The 18,815-nt window shown below is 37.9% G+C and overlaps 5 protein-coding genes across 7 annotated transcripts; 3 read left to right on the plus strand and 2 right to left on the minus strand.

The window, feature by feature from the left end:
• Positions 1–859: 859 nt before the first annotated feature.
• Positions 860–4,033, minus strand: crygs4 (crystallin, gamma S4). 3 transcript variants are annotated; one of them, XM_079665285.1, is made up of 3 exons: positions 3,793–4,033; positions 3,367–3,609; positions 860–3,288 (listed from the first exon to the last, which is right to left on the minus strand). In XM_079665285.1, the coding sequence occupies exons 1-3, from the start codon at positions 3,799–3,801 to the stop codon at positions 3,016–3,018; spliced, it is 525 nt and encodes a 174-aa protein (XP_079521411.1). In that variant the 5' UTR covers positions 3,802–4,033; the 3' UTR covers positions 860–3,015. The 3 variants fall into 3 exon arrangements, with proteins under 3 accessions (XP_079521411.1, XP_079521410.1, XP_079521409.1); XM_079665284.1 differs by having other exon boundaries at positions 860–1,978; positions 2,990–3,288; positions 3,367–4,033; XM_079665283.1 differs by having other exon boundaries at positions 3,367–4,033.
• A 7-nt stretch (positions 4,034–4,040) lies between these two features.
• On the minus strand, positions 4,041–7,367 carry crygs3 (crystallin, gamma S3; the record flags this gene model as incomplete). Its single annotated transcript, XM_079665826.1, has 3 exons — positions 4,041–6,440; positions 6,942–7,184; positions 7,359–7,367. The coding sequence occupies 3 exons, from the start codon at positions 7,365–7,367 to the stop codon at positions 6,165–6,167; spliced, it is 528 nt and encodes a 175-aa protein (XP_079521952.1). The 3' UTR covers positions 4,041–6,164.
• A 1,509-nt stretch (positions 7,368–8,876) lies between these two features.
• On the plus strand, positions 8,877–9,742 carry LOC307029746 (gamma-crystallin M3-like; the record flags this gene model as incomplete). Its single annotated transcript, XM_079665827.1, has 3 exons — positions 8,877–8,880; positions 9,025–9,290; positions 9,467–9,742. 3 exons carry the CDS (start codon positions 8,877–8,879, stop codon positions 9,740–9,742), a joined length of 546 nt encoding a protein of 181 aa, XP_079521953.1.
• Positions 9,743–11,476: 1,734 nt separating this feature from the next.
• Positions 11,477–13,205, plus strand: LOC307029747 (gamma-crystallin M3-like; the record flags this gene model as incomplete). Its single annotated transcript, XM_079665828.1, has 3 exons — positions 11,477–11,485; positions 11,569–11,838; positions 12,118–13,205. The coding sequence occupies 3 exons, from the start codon at positions 11,477–11,479 to the stop codon at positions 12,397–12,399; spliced, it is 561 nt and encodes a 186-aa protein (XP_079521954.1). The 3' UTR covers positions 12,400–13,205.
• A 1,524-nt stretch (positions 13,206–14,729) lies between these two features.
• Positions 14,730–15,812, plus strand: LOC307029366 (gamma-crystallin M3-like; the record flags this gene model as incomplete). Its single annotated transcript, XM_079665296.1, has 3 exons — positions 14,730–14,744; positions 14,896–15,138; positions 15,241–15,812. The coding sequence occupies 3 exons, from the start codon at positions 14,730–14,732 to the stop codon at positions 15,517–15,519; spliced, it is 537 nt and encodes a 178-aa protein (XP_079521422.1). The 3' UTR covers positions 15,520–15,812.
• Between the last annotated feature and the right edge of the window lie 3,003 nt (positions 15,813–18,815).

Consider the following 18,815-nt stretch of genomic DNA (forward strand, 5'->3'; position numbering starts at 1 on the left):
AGCAGTGATCAAAGAGCTTTTCTATGTCGCTGTACACGTGGCTGCTTTCATCCTCAATCAGCTTCAGGTGAAACTAAACTTCAAACTGTCATATCGCCTTTCATCAGCGGTCTGTACTGCATCCCTTATTGAACATTAAGAGTATTGGTAGGAGACATTTTCATGAAGGGACACTGTATAAACTGTAATACACACAATGCTGTTGCAGACGCTGTTGTTTGACAGCTTTAGCGGCTTCCTCGCTGCTATTTTTAACCCTGCACTAGGTTTTGTTTAATGTGTTTGACCCTGTCTTGTATGTTTCTGTTTCTCCCTCTCTCCCACTCTCTCACTACGTTAAGTCCATCTCTCTTCTCTGCTTTTTTTGCCATACAAGGTAAGCCTTGCAGCCAGAGTTGGAATTCTTTTCCTGGATTAACAGAGTTCCTCTCGGCCGCTGAGACAAATCATATCGACAGTTTTGGAAACGTTATAAATAACTGAGCTGGAGGAAATATGGTGTCAGGGAGACAAGTTAAAAGGAGTGTGTAAACTTAAAGGAGGTTTTTGTTAACCCAAGTAAAAAGAAATCAGAAAACAAATGCATGACACAGATGATATTTGGGATGGAAAGGCTTTTCTTGAGCTCAGTTTATTTTTGTTTTAGTTAACCAGTGCCTTTATATAAGTGACATTGTTCCCAGGCCAGGTCCTCAGCATGGAGACTGAGTTTGGGTAACTGGGCCGCCAACCAACTGAGCTATAGAGCAACCCGAGATCAATGTTTTTATCAGTTACTCACTCGTATAGAAAACCTTGTTATTCTCACATGCTTTCACGGTGAACCAATAATTCAAAGAAACAAAGAGAAGTCATTACAAACTAAGAGCAAAACCTGCTATTGCACAGTCTCACACTAGCGTATTACTGGTCCATGAAAGTGTACTAAATAGTATTGAGCATTAGTAGTACAGTACCTCAACCGTATGACACTTCAACAAGACTTCTCTTCCGTTTCTGGTCAATATTTCAATATGTTTGGCCTCACATCCGGTGCTGTTGTAGCAATGCAGCATCAGCCACTGTCACTAGATTACTTATTGATTTCACAGCTCTATTAATATTGACATGTTCTCCTCATTAAGGCTATCCAGATTGCTTCTTGATGAATCTTTTCAAGAAAAAGACTCCACTGTTTGTCCCACCTTAAACCTAGGACATTTTTCTTCATACACATATTCTTTAGTCACAGAAGAAAAAAAAGTTTGCCCGACAAAAGATCAATTTGCTTATTGTTACTTGAATTTTGAAGTACTGTGCAGACTCATTTCGACACTTGAAGTTGTGTATTTCTCGATGTAGTTTTACTACTTTTACTTTGTTAAACCTTGAGTACTGCGTCTATTTCTGCCCAGTTTGTTCTAAAGATGCTGGATTGGATCAGTGCTCAGTGCATGCATGTCAAGTTATTGCACAGCGAACTCTGAAACTGTTACTTTATGGACTTGACTTTGTGAGTGAGGGTATTCTCATCAGATTATCGTCTAAAAAATACATGCATGAAGCATTACCATCTCTGTTAACTGAAACTAAACAGCAGGGACTAAATCAAACAGCCTCAGAACACAAAACGTATTGAGCTGCAGCTCCAAACATCGTCCACAAGAGGGAGCACACTGGCTCACTGTGATGCTCTCCCTCTGAATCTCTGTCTGACTCCTGTTGCCACAGAAAGCATCAGGGCCGAAGTAAACAAAGAGGCTTTAGAGGTGAATACCTCCAGCTGGGCGAACGTTCTGGCTGCATTCCCTTTGTGTTGTCAGGGTCACGGTGTTGTTCCAGAGAGCCGAGCGTCAGCACTAACAGCAGCTGGCATACTGTGGGCTCTTACAGTACAAATCCTGCTGACTCATCAGAGTTGCCCCTCTTTGTCCACAGGTTTAGCCAAGCTCTGTGACCTCCTCCCTGAACTCCCATCAGCTGAGAGTCACAAGACTGTCTGCACGGACGGAGAGGGAACGTAAAGCAGCATGAAGACCAGACACCAGGACCAACACATGCATGAGAGCACAAATGTGCACATTACTCTTTAGTCATTATCACAAAAATCGAAATGAACATTGTTGACAAACAAACAAATAACTTTTGAACTGAATTAGTGCATTTTTTTTGCAAATAAAGAAACTCTGGAATCAAAAATGTTCTTTTCTTTTTCCAAGCATGATGATATAGTAATATAGTGTTCAATTGAAGTTATATTTATGATTTATGAGTAACTAGATTTCCAGGTTTTTTTGTTACAAGACAAGAATGTTTTTTAGCACACATCTGTTTCTGTCTCATAAACATAACACATTAAAATATTTGAATCAAGCAGTGTACAGGATCTCCTTCTTTAGAAAGTGTATATATTTATTGATTCCCGGTCGGATCATCTGTTTATTAAAGCAAAACAATTTTTTTGTATGAGGTACCTGATCTTTTAATCACTTTTTAACATTCAAGTTGTCAGAAACAGTTAAAAAGTGGATTTATTTTTGATGACTTTTAACCAATAATCGTTACTGCAGAACGAAAGCACAGATAAAAGGCTGACAAGGAATCCATAATCCTTCCATTTCTCTGCACCTTGCGCAATAGCAGGTATTTGCTGACGTGTTTTTGGACCTTGTTTTCACTTGGTATTTACATTTTATAACATATTGGAGAATTGGAATAAAAAGTGTTTGTGTTTACCTTATATCCTATCACATTGGAACAGACATGTGACTTAAGTAATTTGGTTCTAGTCTCAAAAAATTCCTTATTCACTTTTAATTGTCAACATGAGAACATTATGATATGAGACTGTATTACTTTAGCTTTATGTAACTAATAAACCTTATAGTTAACAATTATTGTTATTGTGTTGTCTTTATGTTGAATGAGTGGATCAGAGTAGATTTGCATTAAAATTCATGTGGAAAAAAATCAGGTATTAGGATCAAATACATTTATTGGAATGCCTTACATTAAATTCCTCAGACTGGTTGCATTTTAAAGCCCCATGATTATTCTGAGTGAGCCAACATTTGACTTCAGAGCTCCCCAAGCGGAGTGGTGTCGGTAATCCCCTTTCTCCAGCATGTACTGGCGACCACAGAAGTTAGGATGTTCATAGAAAATCCAAGAGCCCTCCAGGACCTTGCAGGATTGGACCTGATGTCTGAGCCACTTCTCCTGGATAGACTTTGTGTTTTCTGTCAACTCCAAAGAATGGCCCTCAAAGTTTGGCCGATCAAACACCCTCAACTTGCAAGTCCCTTTGACCTGAAACCAGAAACAGAAGATATTGTTTTTTAGGAAGACTGTGTGATAAGTATTTGTTGTTGTTGTTAAAGCACTTACATTGTTGATTATCCTGCAGGATCTGACACAGTCATTGAAGCCCATCCAGTGACGGTAGTCATTGTACTCCCCGGGGCCTATGACATACTGGTAGCCCATGAAGCTGTTGCGCTCGTACAGAACCCACCATCCGGCCTCTACTTTGACCGAGTTGCAACGGTGGATGAAGCCCTGCAGGTCAGCCGAGTTCCCTTTGCAGACGTAGGACTTTCCATGGAAGTCCCGGTCCTCGTAAAACACAATCTGAAAGTAATCCATAAAGAAAAGAATTATAGGTTTAACAAAAAGAGGGTTTTATCTTCAACTGTGTTTGCCTTCAATAAAAACAATTTTACAAAACAACTGACTATTAGGTTTCTTGCACAACATTTTGAAAAGTATTAGCTCCTGCAGCGATAAAAAACATATTTAAAATACTCTACTCACATTCTCCATCTGTAGCTCTCAAAATACTACATCCTGTAACAAACGCAGTACTCTTTATACATGGCAGTGACAATACTATGCATGGTTAGCAGATCATGTAATAGTTATTACAATCCAAAATATTCATCTAGAGTCTGCCCATTGTTCTCACTCACTGAATTGCCTTTCTACACACAATGGCTGTTTAGCAGTGCCAAGTTTCTGAGCGTCAGTCGTGGCTCATCCCAAACTGATCTGGACCGCTGCAATAATTTTTTTTTGTTTATGTGAGTTTTAAAAAACGCTTTTACGTATGATATTACATTACATGTTACTTTTTAGACGCTTTTATCCAAAGCAACTTACATACTCAATACTGTGGACAATCCCCACAGGAGCAATTTGGGGTGAAGTGTCTTGTCCAGGGACACAACGACATGCTGACTGCAGTGGGGTTTGAACCTGTGCTCCCCTGATTCGAACACCAACTGCGCCACATGCCGCTCAAATATATAATGTTGGCTGTATTTCATTATCAAAAAGTGCAATACAGATAAATAAAGTATGTAATTATTATGGTAACACTTTATATTAAGGTACACAAATCAACCATCAACTAGTTGTTAATTAACATGCATATTAGCAGTATATTGGCTCTTTATTATTCATTATAAAACTCTTATTAATGTCTTAATACATACAGTCTTCCTAAAAAACAATATCTTCTGTTTCTGGTTCCAGGTCAAAGAGACTTGCAAGCCTTAATACCTCATTTTGAATTATTTAGACACAATTAACACTTATAGTTTCATGTCTTGTTACATAAGAATAGATCATATTTGTAAGTGTTATTATGGTAGAATTACTATTCTTGTGGTACTACTGCCTTATTAGGCCCATATTGAGCAGAGCATATTAAGACCAAAACTCATGTACAACAACTTCCTTACTTGCAACAAATAAGCACTAATTAGAGGGTTATTGAGAAAAAACTCTCAACTAATGGCTTATTACTTGTAGAATATGGTCATGTAGAATAAGGCATTAATAAGTGTTTTATACAGTAATTACTAATAACGAACCAATATACTGCTAATATGCCTGTTAATTAACAACTAGTTGATGGTTAATTTGTGTACCTTAATATAAAGTGTTACCAAAGTTAGGCTACAGCAGAACCCCCAACAACCTGGTATACATATTTTTGTAAGTTTAGCATTTGCATGTGTCAGAACTGATCACTGAAGATGCCCTTTGGCTCCGTAAAAAGGTATGGGGTTGTGTATGATAGTTCTGTGTTGACAGGGTAATTGGTGAAGCATTTTTGGGTAACAAAAATATGTCTAAATATCGTCGATATTGACATTATTCACAATTGTCTGTGGCTAAACCCTTGCAATCAACTTGGTGCGATATCTGTAATGTTTTACACTGACACAGTAATCGATGGATTGTCAGTGCAGACTATGGAAACATGGAAAGTGCTGAGAGTAACGTATTCTAACAATTTTTTGTTGAAAAACAAAGGACACACACATTGTGCAATCAAAGATAAAAGATGTGTACAATGTGATGTCTTGTTTCAACCTCCATAAGCACAACAGTAAACAAGATCCAAATATTTGATAAAGATGAACTATTGTCATTCATACTATTAACAGGGTAACTGCAGATAATGATACGTAAACATGTTTTTTGGTCTTAAGAGTATTACATCGTGAGGTTTACATTCAAGCATCCTAAATCCGGATCTGTGCAGAAACTTTTGCTGGCCACTGTCGAACAAGATACATTTTTTAAGTTTTCAGTCAATGTTTCTAACCGTGTGATACATGAGTGTGTTGATGTTAAGTTTGGACTGCCATCAGTCTGTTTAAAGATGTTTACTGGTGGACACAAGAAGACAAGACTAAGTGTCTTGAAACTTAAAAAGGAAGAAATACACACTGCACTGTTATGGGGAAGATTTTTTTTTATTTGATTTGATTTTTTGCAAAACAGGTCAGATGTTTAAATTGAAGAAGTAGGTGGTTCTTTTTATCTTCACTTTCTGGAACTCTTGACTTCTTGAGATGTTGTAGAACTGACTCAAGAATTCCGGAACTTCAGTGGTGTAGAATTCCGGAACTTCAGTGGTGTAGAATTCCGGAACTTCAGTGGTGTAGAATTCCGGAACTTCAGTGGTGTAGAATTCCGGAACTTCCGTGGTGTAGAATTCTGGAATCTTGGGGGGAATTTATAATTGTGATTCTCATAGGACTTTGGAACCTAGTAAGTGTTCTAGAACTCTAAGCTCTTACATCAGATTTGATTAGGAATTATAGAACTTTGGTGTCCTGAACATTCAAATCGCTCTTTTAGGGGCTGCAGAACCCTGAATTGATGACGTTGTTCTAGAACTTCGTGATCATGCGGAAGGATCCCACGGCAGGGGACGTGGCGCCCCAGTTGGTGTAGTTGTTGTACTCGCCAGGTTCCAGGAAGTACTGGTGCCCGCAGTAGTTGGGTTGCTCGTAGAAGACCCACGCACCATCCATAACCACAGAGGAGTGAACTTCCTGGAACTTGAAGGTCTCGTAAACAGATGCGCAATCCTCAACACACTCTGCAGCCTGACCTTCGAAATCCTTCTTTTCGTAGAATCTGATCTTCCATGACTTTCCATATACCTTGAAAGAGTTAGATAATTAAAGTTAATTAAATTATGTAAGCATTTCACATCTGTTTTGTTTGCCACATTTCCGTTTCACATCTACAAATTGGTTTCTTGGCTTTTTTCCTAGTTTCCTTTAATAATTGATGTGCATTGGCATGGACAAAAAGCATCATGCTGCCAAAGCATGAGCCTTTTATCCCTGTTGGCCTTTGACTAATTATAGCTTGGTTGGTGCACTCTGTTGTATTTGACTGGAGCCCGGCATACTCCTGCAAGATAGTTAACCTAGATATTTTTTAAATGTAATGTTAATAATGTTGTGTTAGTAATCTACTACTCAATTGAATTTTACCATATCAACAGATTGGTGTAGTAAGCTTAACCCAGATTGATGACACTATTAAATTAGTAATAATATTAAATGAAATAGACAAGCATCAATTCAGTATGACTTTCATTGCTGTGTAATCTGTTGGTTGTGTTCAAAAAAGCATCTTGTGGTAACTGGGCTTACATTTTGGATAGGGCGGCATGACTTGATACTATCATTGAATCCCATCCACTGTTGGTGATCAGGGTATTTCCCGGAGCTCAGGATGTACTGGTTGCCAGTATAGTTGGGACGCTCGTACAGCACCCAGCAGCCACTCTCCACCTTAACGGAGTTGCAGCGGCCGAAGTAAGAACGCAGGTCAGGACAGTCGGTGCAGCACTCATGGCTTCGGCCTTGGAAATTCTTATCCTCGAAGAATGCAATCTGGATAAAAGGAGGCAGACAGATACTGGTAAACTATCGTTACAGAATGGCAAAAATACAATTACAGAGTATCTTTGTGCCTGGCTGCCATTAAAATGACAACAAACTAGAGATATGCAATATAGTTACTGGCTGAAAGATGAAAACTAATAGTTAACCGCATTTGCTCCTTACCTTCCCCATTGTTACTGCTATTGCTTGCCTGCCACCAACTGCAGCTGTGTTGTGGTTTATATCGAAATACAGAATGTGCAGACGAGGGGAAGCTTTTGTTATCTAAATTAGCCTGATTTGCATATCAGGAAAATGGTTTGGTCAAGTTTGATTTCCCTTTGTTCACATGAGATGACCTCCTATCAAAGAATTGCCAAAACTGACATATAAAAGACGACTGTCATGTTTAATGATCATTATGTGTATTATTGCCATTGAACTAGCTCTATCAATTGATCATTGGTATGTTATTAGGTCTAATATTTGGAGGGTTTTTTTTTTTAATAGGAAAACAATTGTACATTTGGCTATCTTAAAAGAGGAGATTACAGAATATGATCCCAAGACAAATGCAGTCCTTAAATGTTGGACACTAGTTGTCTCTACCTGGAAACTGTGACCTCCTATCTTTAATTCAAATATTTCATACCTGCGTCTTGTTTTCTACTTTATTCAGGAGATGGTTAAAGACCTACAGTACTAGTTACAGGTTGTCAGCCAAACAATAGCATGCATATACAATGCAATGTAAACAAAATCAATCTTAAAGAATTTGGAACAACAACATTATAACAAAGCATCTATTTCATTTAACTACACATCGTTTTCAACCCTTAGACTGACTTTTCTTCTAAGTTTAATCCAATCAAAGCCGCAATGTCATTGCTTCATAGATAAAATCACCATTAAGTATTTTGGGATGTTATTAGTTACTCTTGTGTCTTTCAAGTCCAGATGAGAAAGTTTGAGAGAAGAGCCATTCATAAAAAGATGAATAAAGCTGATGTTCAATTGTTTCAAGCAGCAGGGATAAGAAAGATTTAGAGTTTGAGAAAAAGTCTTGATTTGAACCTTAAGGATGTTGCTTTTAAATGTAATTAAATCTGCTTTTTGTTGTTGCATGATACTCTACATTAATGGTGCACATCGCAAAAAAGAACTGACAAGAAACCATGAGTTCACACGATTAATTGATATCAGAATCAGAATGTGGTTAAAGCTCATTTGTAGTCTTACCTCCCACTTACTGTGGCTGTGTACCATTTTAGGGCACTGCAAATATAACTTTGAAATGGGGAGGAACTGTGAAACAATCGATCTATGGAAAATTATTTCCGCTCTTCTGAAGACCCAAATTCTCTGAACTAGAGCTAATTCAAACAAAAAATGAAAAATCCTTTCAGTCTGTTTGAACTTTGATCAAACTTTAGTGTCACCCTAATTTTCTACAGTTGTAAATGTATAAACTCTAGCTGAGTCCTTCTCCCTCCTCTGCCTTGTGTCTTCCACCTATTTCCCTCTCCCTTTGTTCTGAATCATGATTGCACAAATGAAATTAAAAGCGATCGCAGAGCTGCTTATTCATCAGCTTCCAGGTCATTTGAATAACAAAACCCTGTTACAGCGCGTATAAAGTATAAAAGCCGCCTGGCAGCCACAGGTTGTTGGACAGATCCCCACAAACACAGATCATCAAACATGGGCAAGGTATGCACAGAGTGGAATAGAAAAACAAGCATTTTTACAGTTTAGGAGGCACTCAATGTAAACAAGTTGAAAAAGTTAAAAGAAAGGTGCATGACACTACATGTTTCAAATGGACGCATTCAGGCCTCATCATAATCAGTTTGTACTGTTTTTTCTTATCTGCAGATTACCTTCTACGAGGAGAGGAACTTCCAGGGTCGCTCCTATGAGTGCCAGAGCGACTGCTCTGACATGACCCCCAACCTGAACAGGAGCCAGTCCTGCAGGGTGGAGAGCGGCTGCTTCATGGTCTACGATCGTCCCAACTACCTGGGGAACCAGTTTTTCCTGAGGAGAGGAGAGTACTCCGACAACATGACTTTTGGCATGAGTGACTCTTTCCGATCCTGCCGTCAAATTCCACAGGTATGCAGGTTTTTTTTAAAGATTAACATTATTAGAAATGATGTAGTTATTATAATATTGATTTGAAATGGTAGCGGAGCTGTTATTTCTTACAAAAATAGCATGTATTATATCATTAGATCAGCAAAGTTTCAAGCTTCATGTTGACCCGTCCTCGTCTCTGTAAACATCAACAGCACAGAGGATCTTTCAGGATAAAGATCTACGAGAAGGAGAACTTCGGTGGTCAGAGTCATGAGCTGATGGAGGACAGCGATAACATCATGGAGCGTTACCGCATGTCCGACTGCCAGTCCTGCAGCGTGATGGAGGGTCACTGGCTGATGTACGAGCAGCCCCAGTTCAGAGGCAGGATGATGTACCTGAGGCCCGGAGAGTACAGGAGCATGAGAGAAATCGGATTTAGCGGCATGAAGCTCAACTCAGTCAAACGTATAATGGATTCCTGTTAAAGCAGAAAAAAAGAAACGTGTTGAATAAAATAACAGAAGAATCAAATGTCACCTTGTCTTATATCAAACTAAAGATTTAAGTCTGTGAGCGTTACTCTGAAAAACTGGAGTATAAGGAGATATCATATTCATTCTGATAGTCACACATTATTATCATTACCACTACTTACATTTACAAAATTGAAATAACACACCAGCTAATAGCGTGCTAGTTTTTGACATACAAATACAGGAATGATAAAAACGATTCATATATGTATTATTAGGTTGTACACAATTGTTTAATTCACCATACTTGCTGCGATTTAACCTAATGAAAAAACACTTGCTCATGATTATAAATCTATCGTTTTCATTTCCGATTAAACAGGTGTAATCCAAGTCATAGTTTTTATCTCTTTATCTTCTAGCAAAATGTAATGTAACCAGCTTGATGCCATTCAATTTGATATAGCTATAAGTGCAAGCGCCTATGAAAATCTCTTTTTTAATCAATTAACAGCACACAACTGCAAATAAAGTTTTTTTATCCCATCATCTTGTTGAGAGGTTAATATGAACACGCATTTCACATAGTACATATTCATCTGCTGACTATAACGTTATAAATTGTGATAGAAAAAAAACTAAAAGTGCAGATTATTACTAAGTGAAAACATTTGTATGCTATCCTCTGTGGCCCTCAAAATAGTATTTAGGACATCAGCAGTTATGTATAAAGGGTGATGAGTTTTTGTTCTTTACCTTTCATATAACCTGCTTCTTGAGAATCGTGTAGCTTAAGATATTTACAATTCTAAATAGCGTGAAACACCTTTTAGACCAATTTTAAATACCTCTGAATAAACCTTTACCTCAGTTTTATACTGAATTTATAGCTAACTTTTTTTCCAATACGTTTAGCTAAAATTCTTAATTATAATAATATCAAATATGCTTTTTAATGCTTCTTTTTTGTATGACATTACAATACATGGATGGAATGTAATGTCAGTATGTATGCAATCTAGATGCATCTGCTTTTTACTTGAAGCTCTTATGAAGTTGTATGGTCTTCTCTTCTTTTTTTCTTGTTGTGGTGATCCACACCAATTATTACATTGTATTAATCATATTGAATGACTATAAATTAAACAATACAAATGAATAAAGTTAGGTTAACAGTCTAATACAACTGCAGTGGTGGAGGAAGTATTCAAATCCTTTACTTGAGCAAAATTACCATTACCACAATGTTGAAATCAAATAAAATTCCGGCTATGCATGTCTTAAGTATTTACGCATGATAAGCAAAATGTACTGTTCTCTTAACTTACTTCTTTTTTTCCATAGCACTTTCCAAAACTTCTTACAGCTCAGCAAATGGAGCAGAGCATAACATGCTGTATGTCCCCTATGAACTTTTGAATTGTATGATAAATAAAAACAATATCCATAACAATATAGGTAGAAGTACCTGTACTACTGTCACCTCTTAACCCCGACAGCAAAATGTCACCCACCTGTACCCCACAGCTGAGCCCATGCAGTTGACACCGCACCAGATGCATACAGTCTAGAATAATTACTCAATTACAGACCGATTTAACAAACTGTTTAGTACACTGCTGAGTAAGATATTCAACAACAACAATAGCTCTATAGATCATTTCGCTATCATAAAGGGTATAAAAGTGACACTGAGTGTGGCTTTTCAAAATACCAGTACCATCAGGGAAAGGAATGAACACCAACATGGGCAGAGTAAGTGACCATTTTTATGATGTATCAGAAAGAAAAAAAAATGAACATTTCAGATTATCTTGCACACAGAAATCGTTTTTTAGAATGTGCCGTTTAATTTTCAGATCATTTTCTACGAGGACAAGAACTTCCAGGGTCGCTCCTATGAGACCAGCAGCGACTGTGCTGAGCTGACTTCCTACCTGAGCCGCTGCAACTCCTGCAGGGTGGAGAGCGGCTGCTTCATGGTGTACGAACGTCCAAACTACATGGGCCACCAGACGCTGGCGAGGAGGGGAGAGTACCCCGACAACCAGCGCCTGATGGGAATGAGCATGAGTGACTGCATTCGCTCCTGCCGCATGATCCCCACGGTATGCTCTTTGTGTTGTTGACATAGGAGGATAAAGATATCAACTTTTATTAGAAACTCTCAAAAATAGCTACAAATGAAGGCAAGGCAAGTGTATCATTTTATAATGATACAGTCACAGTGGTGGGTAGGATCATTATTAATAAAGGGCAGCAGCAAATGGAAAATGTATGCAGTCTTGATTCTGAAGAAGTGAGAGTTGCAGCAGACCTGGGACATTGATCCAGATTTTTGAAACCGTTTTTTAATATCTTCTGTCTCTTTGCATCTTGTTTTACAGCACAAAGGCCAGTTCAGGATGAGGATCTATGAGAGGGAGAACTTCAGAGGCCAGATGAAAGAGCTGTTGGACGACTGCGACTCCATCCAGGATCGTTTCCGCATGTCCGACTGCCAGTCTGCTCATGTGATGGACGGCCACTGGCTGCTGTACGAACAGCCCCAATACAAAGGAAGGATGCTGTACCTCAGGCCCGGAGAGTACAGGAGCATGAGAGATATGGGAACAGGTCCCATGGACATGAGGATCGGATCCATGCAACGTATCATGGACTCCCCTTAAAGAACAGAACAGGCCCGAGGCTTTGAAATGTCCACAACAAAATGTAATAAAGAATGTATCAATTTATGATTGAGGTACCAGACACCCACCAGTGAGGCTGGAAGACATTTATGGCACAACATTTGACAATGAATTGCATTATTTTTCAGCATCCAGCTGTATGTCAAAGGACAGTTTGGGCTGTGGTTGATGCTGCTATTTTATTAAATCAAGACTTCCTTCTACCTTTGAAATGTGTTATGTCATATATGATGCTTGTGACATTAAAGATGAAAATGAAATGAAAATGATGACACTGTGCACGATTTTCTACACGTTTCCTGAAATTTCAGCATTGATAGACAAAAATGAGATTTAGTGTTAAAAATTGTAGATTCTAAATAGAAATATATGAGGCAATTTTTCTACTAGCACGTAACTATTAAGTTCGGAAGTTGAGAGTGTTGAAATTACATTAACCCTCATTTTGACAGCATTCATGATTGACCTGTCATAGCAAGATATTGCAAAAAACATCTTCAATCTTAAATTCTATTTTCACAACAATCTAAAACAGGGATCTTTTTTTACTTAGCTTTTCTACTATGACCAGTCAACCTGTCTACTTGCATAAGGTCTATTGTCAGGGTCTTCATATTAAATATTTTGAACCTAAAATATGTCAACTGGATGTTCTCATTGAATAAAGTCTCACCATCTCCCTACAGCTCAAAGGTTTTTTTAAGGATACGAAACCTTTTGATTTGTTGATAAAATGATATATAATATGCTGAATAAACAAAACAAAAAATATAGGAACAACGAACCATACTGAGACATATTTGCATTATAATATAAAATGGATATTATGACTAAGAATTATTATTTTTTTTGACTGAAATAAAGACTATAAATATATCAATGATGAGGTAGTCTGTGCAGTTTCTGTATAATATGTGTACAATCATTTACATTTGTGCTGAACGATATTCTTTTGATAAAACAAACACTGGTCTTTTGAATTAAAGTCAATTTCATGAAGAAAAATAAATAAAAAAGTTAAGAGCATCGGGCTAATTACTTAAATATGCTTAATTGTTACACTGGACAGGGCACATTAATACAGGGCACACCAATTAATGGTTGTACTTATCTTTGAGATTCCAGACACATAAAAAATGAGGGACATGGTTAGAAAAAGAGAAGCTCAGTTCAGTTCAATCATTATACTAGGCACTGCCTTAAGTCCAGAAAGAGGGCAAAAGGTCACAACAGGTCACAATGTTAGTGGCTTCACCAGTTTTTGACATGTTTATATTTGTGCGTAAAGTCTTCTTTCCATTGTTCGTAAGTAAAAGAGGCTACATCATGACACCTGAAACTCTTAATTCACCTCATCCACCCGTATCCAAAATTGATTTATGATCAGAGCAAGTTACACTGACATCCAACATACGATTAAGCAAATTCGAACTAATTAGAAAAAAAAGAAGTCCTTCTAGAATTGGGTTCCAAAACCAAGATCAAAGTTGGCCAAATTTACTGTCATTAAACTCAAAAGTTGAACAAATAATATTGTTTAAAATGATAAAGAGCTATTCAAATAAAAATGTTTAACAAATATGATCAAAAGGGAAACATTTTAGTTAAGTAAAAAGTCTTCCAAACATAAATTACTCAATATTGTATGAAAACTACAAATAAAAAAGCATAATCTGATTGGTTATTCCTCAAGCTACTATTTTTCACTTCACTCAAGAAGAACCCACTAAATGCTCATAACCATAATAATGTTATCTCTATATAAAACTACAACATTGGTGTATGCCTCTATAACATTTTATAAAAGCTTATCCCAACAGAACTTTAAAATGTAAAACATTATATATAAATCCAAATATTACCGGATGTATCCGTTTAATTAGATTGTTAAAGTCACATCGTCCTTAGCCAGATAATTAATTTACATTGCCTCTATTATCAGATTTTTTTTTTAAGAATTGATGTTGAATTATATTTGAAGAACATATTTCTAATCATTTTGAAAATCAAGTGAAATATCCAGTACACTGTGAAAGATAATGATGGAAGTAATATTACGGTTGGAAGCTTCTCTTTATATGTTGGACAACAATACTGTATGTGTACAGTATATGCATTTCCAGCAGAGGTATAGTGCTAAATAACTGTTCAGCACCCTGACTGCTCGTGCTTCTATGGCATGTGGCTGACTCAGTGGTTTGCACAATAGCAGCCCTATATACATTTTCACATTGAGCAAGTATAAAAGTCACGGTTACCAGCTACACAGCAGCCACAGCTCAGTCCACAGGACCAACCAAATACAAATCATGACCATGGGCAAGGTATGTACTGGTAGTGATTCAGTCAACAACAACAAAAAAACTTCAATCCAAAATGTATAAAACTTGTTATTAATTCTCATTGGACAGTAATTAAAATCCTTCTCAGAGTTCACTGAAAACAATACAAATGAATCATTGTTGTCTTTTTTAGATCATTTTCTACGAGGACAGGAACTTCCAGGGCACTCAATATGAGACCAGCAGTGACTGCCCTGAGCTGACCTCCTACCTGACTAGGTGTCACTCCTGCAGGGTGGAGAGCGGCAGCTTCATGGTGTACGACCGCCCCAACTACATGGGGAACCAGTACTTCATGAAGAGGGGCGAGTACTCCGACTACATGAGCATGATGGGAATGTCCGACTGCATCAGGTCTTGCCGTATGATCCCCATGGTACAGTAGGATATTCATCCTCTTCAAAAATATTCCCTTCAGATTTATTTGAATGTTTTTCTGATCTTCTGTGTCTACTTTTCTCAAACATTTCCCCAACAGCACAGAGGATCCTACAAGATGAGGATTTACGAGAAGGAGAACTTTGGTGGTCAGATGAATGAGATGAATGAGGACTGCGACAACATCCAGGAGCGTTACCGCATGTCCGACTGCATGTCCTGCAACGTGATGGACGGAAACTGGCTGATGTACGAGCAGCCCAACTTCAGAGGCAAGATGATGTACATGAGGCCCGGAGAGTACAAGAGCTTCAGGGAGATGGGCATGAATGGCCAGAGATTCATGAGCATGAGGCGTATCACCGATTCCTGCAACTAAATGTTTGTAAAAATGTGCTAAATAAAATCGTTCCATTCTTCTATTTTGACTTTGACGTTCACTGGTTGTCTGGGGAAGTACAGGAGGCAATGCCAATGGAGATGGGATGCACATCGGGGTTGTAAATGATCATAAGGCCCATTTCTATGAGTGGTAAACTTTCATGCATATAATAACTGCATAACAATAAAAATTAGAAATGGTAAAATTGGTTTCAAGAGTCTTGTTCTAATTGTTGCTCAATCAGTACTACTAGGTTAATTGTTTGAATAATTTTGTATCATTGTATTTGTGATTCGATAACAATGATAAAGTCTCTGTGAAAGCAGTTTCACCTTCTTTATAATATCTTCTGTAGAATGATCATCCAAAAATATGCTTTAGACAAGCATTCTAGTAGCTTGAGTACTATTTTAAAGATCATCCATCGGGCACATGGACTGGTTTAGGGGCCAGGGGGGTATTTGGAGTCTAATATGATATATCTGTTTTCTTAAAACTTGTACTTCAAACAAGCCAAAAGATATTGGTCCTCGTCAATAAAGTACCTCTGCAACGCCGTCCGTGTGCCTTAAGTTATGGAGGGATTTCATTATACAGTTTTTCAGACACAGCCAGCAAATCAATATTGCGGATTCATGCGGTACTTGTACTTAGAATCAATGACGATGGATAATTTATTTGATTGCTGCACACCCTTGCACAGTGAGAGGCTAAGGACAATAACACTTTCCCTGCACAAAGAAACTAGAAGTAAACTATAAGTAGTTAGCTGCTGATGGAGCAAGTGTTTGCAGAATCTTGACACTTTCATTACATGGTTAATAGTTGTCAATGAAATGATACTGGTTCTGGTTGTTCTGCAAAGCAGCTTGCCAGTCATCAAACGTATTAAGCCTGTACAGTCTATTTAAGCCAGAGTTCTTCACAAAGGAATTGATGCATGTTTTTTCTGAGATGTTTGTAGTTTCAATTACTTATGTGCACAGCAATAACTTATATCAATGACTTCTCAAAAGTTGATTCAAATATTCAGAAAGGACGACAAAAAGTTATAAAAGAGAAATTGCTCATATATAGTGAAACAAGCTTCAAGATAAAAACTGAAAAGCTGTTTCTTTTGACAGATAATCCACAAGCTAGTAACTTTGCAGCTAGCTGTTCCTTTCTTTAAATCCTAAAGGAAAAATATTAAGCAATGCAACGAATCAAGTGAGTTAACACCATAAAAAACATCCTCAAAGAACTAGAGGAAATGGAGGACCACTGCTTCCTCATATTGCCTGTGTCTTGGCCAAATAGCCACAATTGAACACAACGCAAAGATTAAAGCCTCTTTGCTCCAGCCAACCAGCACTACCTTCTGCGCCCTGGGAAATACCTTTAAATTATAGTGGCAGTAGTCTTTGGATTTTAAATTCAAAAAAGGAAACTGGGAAACTATAGAAATACAGGCTGTGTTGTTAACTTCCTTCCTAATGGCTATGTTGTTGTCAAAATATGCAAGTATTGTACAAGTATTGTACCTGAATGATCATATTAGATGAGGATTTAATTCAAAAGAGAGTGAGTGTTTTTCTTGACTTTAGTGCCTTGCTTGTTTTCCTCATGTCCGTTTCTGTTCTTTTGCACTGATTCACTTAAGCCAAACAGCCAATAAGAAAGATTTCTCTCACTGACTGAATCCTCTGCTAATTCAAAATTCAGAATTTCCAAAAACGGCAGCAACAAGAGCCAACTAGTGCCAACACACGCGACACCTTGCAAGAACTGAGGCAACACATACTAACCAATGGACGGACATTGGTCACTGGCTTACAATCAGCTTGTGGTGTCAGGGACTTGAGGATAATTATTTTCATATACTTATATAGAGTTGCTCTTTTTGCAAGCAGTGGAATGTCACCTGCCAGCCATTCATATAAGAAAACAAGCTTATGGCACCATAGTAGGGCTGAACGATATATATCGTGTCATGGCGATAACCGCGATATGCGCATGTGCGATATTCACATCGCAGGGACGTGCGATTTTATTCATTTTTTTTTTTAGGAAGTGCTTAAGGACTTAAGTAGGTACATTAACTCAAACACGTCATGTTACAATTATTTTGCTGCTTGCTACAAAAGGAAAACTTGCGCGGCTCTCATGTCAGGGGTACTTGAGTGAGTGACATGCAGAACACTGGTAAAAAATTAGCGAGGCACAGGAGGACAATACCGGCGAGAATGAAGATTTACTTCCAAAAAGAAAAGCAAACTCTGCCATCTGGAACTATTTTTGATACAAAAAGGTTCTTCTCTTGTTCACTCACTGATGAACCCCCTTATTTGAGGGTAAGCAACATGCATTATCATGACATGTTAGATCAGGGGTGGGCAAACTTTTTGGCTCGGGGCCACTATGAGTTTTAAATTTGACAGACGGGCCGGGCCAGTAGCAGATCGGTAAAAACACATTTAGCTGTCCACTCCTTATTATACACTCGGCACTCATTGTTGACTTTTCTTTTTTTTGGTCCACTCATTTTTACAGATGCAGGTTAAAAGGTGAATTAGGTTCAAAGGTGAACTATTGCGTCATCGTTTGCGTCATGACGTAACCGTTTACGTGCCTTCTTATGACCCACACAGCGTTTTACGTCGCTGATTTTCTCCGCAACACCACTCACAACAACATCAATAGAGGACTGCGTCAAGTAGTTTTTAATTATACGAAGCCAGATTAAATTAAAGAACTACTTCTCTATGCTTGTACCTTTCTCCAGTGCCGTGGTGTATTGTTTATTAATGTGGTTCAGCTGCATTACTGCCTGCTGCAGTGCTGCTCGTCTACCGGAGTTTATTCTCCCGCTGTAAAGTTTTCATTGTCTGACTGTCACACAAGCAGCTGATAAATATCCTCCATCCCCATAAGTGAATGTGTTTTAGTCTGAAAGCTGTTTGGCATCACAACTCTGTTATGAAAGTTTCTCTGGCATTCTACAGGTGATGTTAGCTAATCAGACTATCTTGACTACTTGTTGCTATCATATTGTGGCATAAGCCGTTTTGTACACACATATTTTACCGGCGTAGTTTTCGTTATGATTTTACTTGTGATGGCCACATAGGCTATTGATTCCATCCGATAGTTGCAATAATACAAAACAAAAGGAAAACGTCTGCCTCTTCCCAATGGTCAATAACAGTGAACGGATGGTTATTAAAGTAAGGTAAAATAAAAAGAATCACACTAAGCCTGGATAGTGTTGCCTGACTTTAAATAAGTGTTTTTTATAAGTGTGTGATCGTGTT

Source organism: Notothenia rossii (assembly GCF_949606895.1).
Source record: "Notothenia rossii genome assembly, chromosome: 2".
Taxonomy (NCBI): Eukaryota; Metazoa; Chordata; class Actinopteri; order Perciformes; family Nototheniidae; genus Notothenia; species Notothenia rossii.

Excerpts from the sequence above, each read along its gene's own strand:
- crygs4 (XM_079665284.1), bottom strand. The coding sequence starts at position 3,624 with ATGGATTACTTTCAGATTGTGTTTTACGAGGACCGGGACTTCCATGGA. Across the intron at positions 3,289-3,366 it reads CCTGCAGGATAATCAACAAT|GTCAAAGGGACTTGCAAGTT; the intron begins GTAAGTGCTTTA and ends TTCTGGTTTCAG.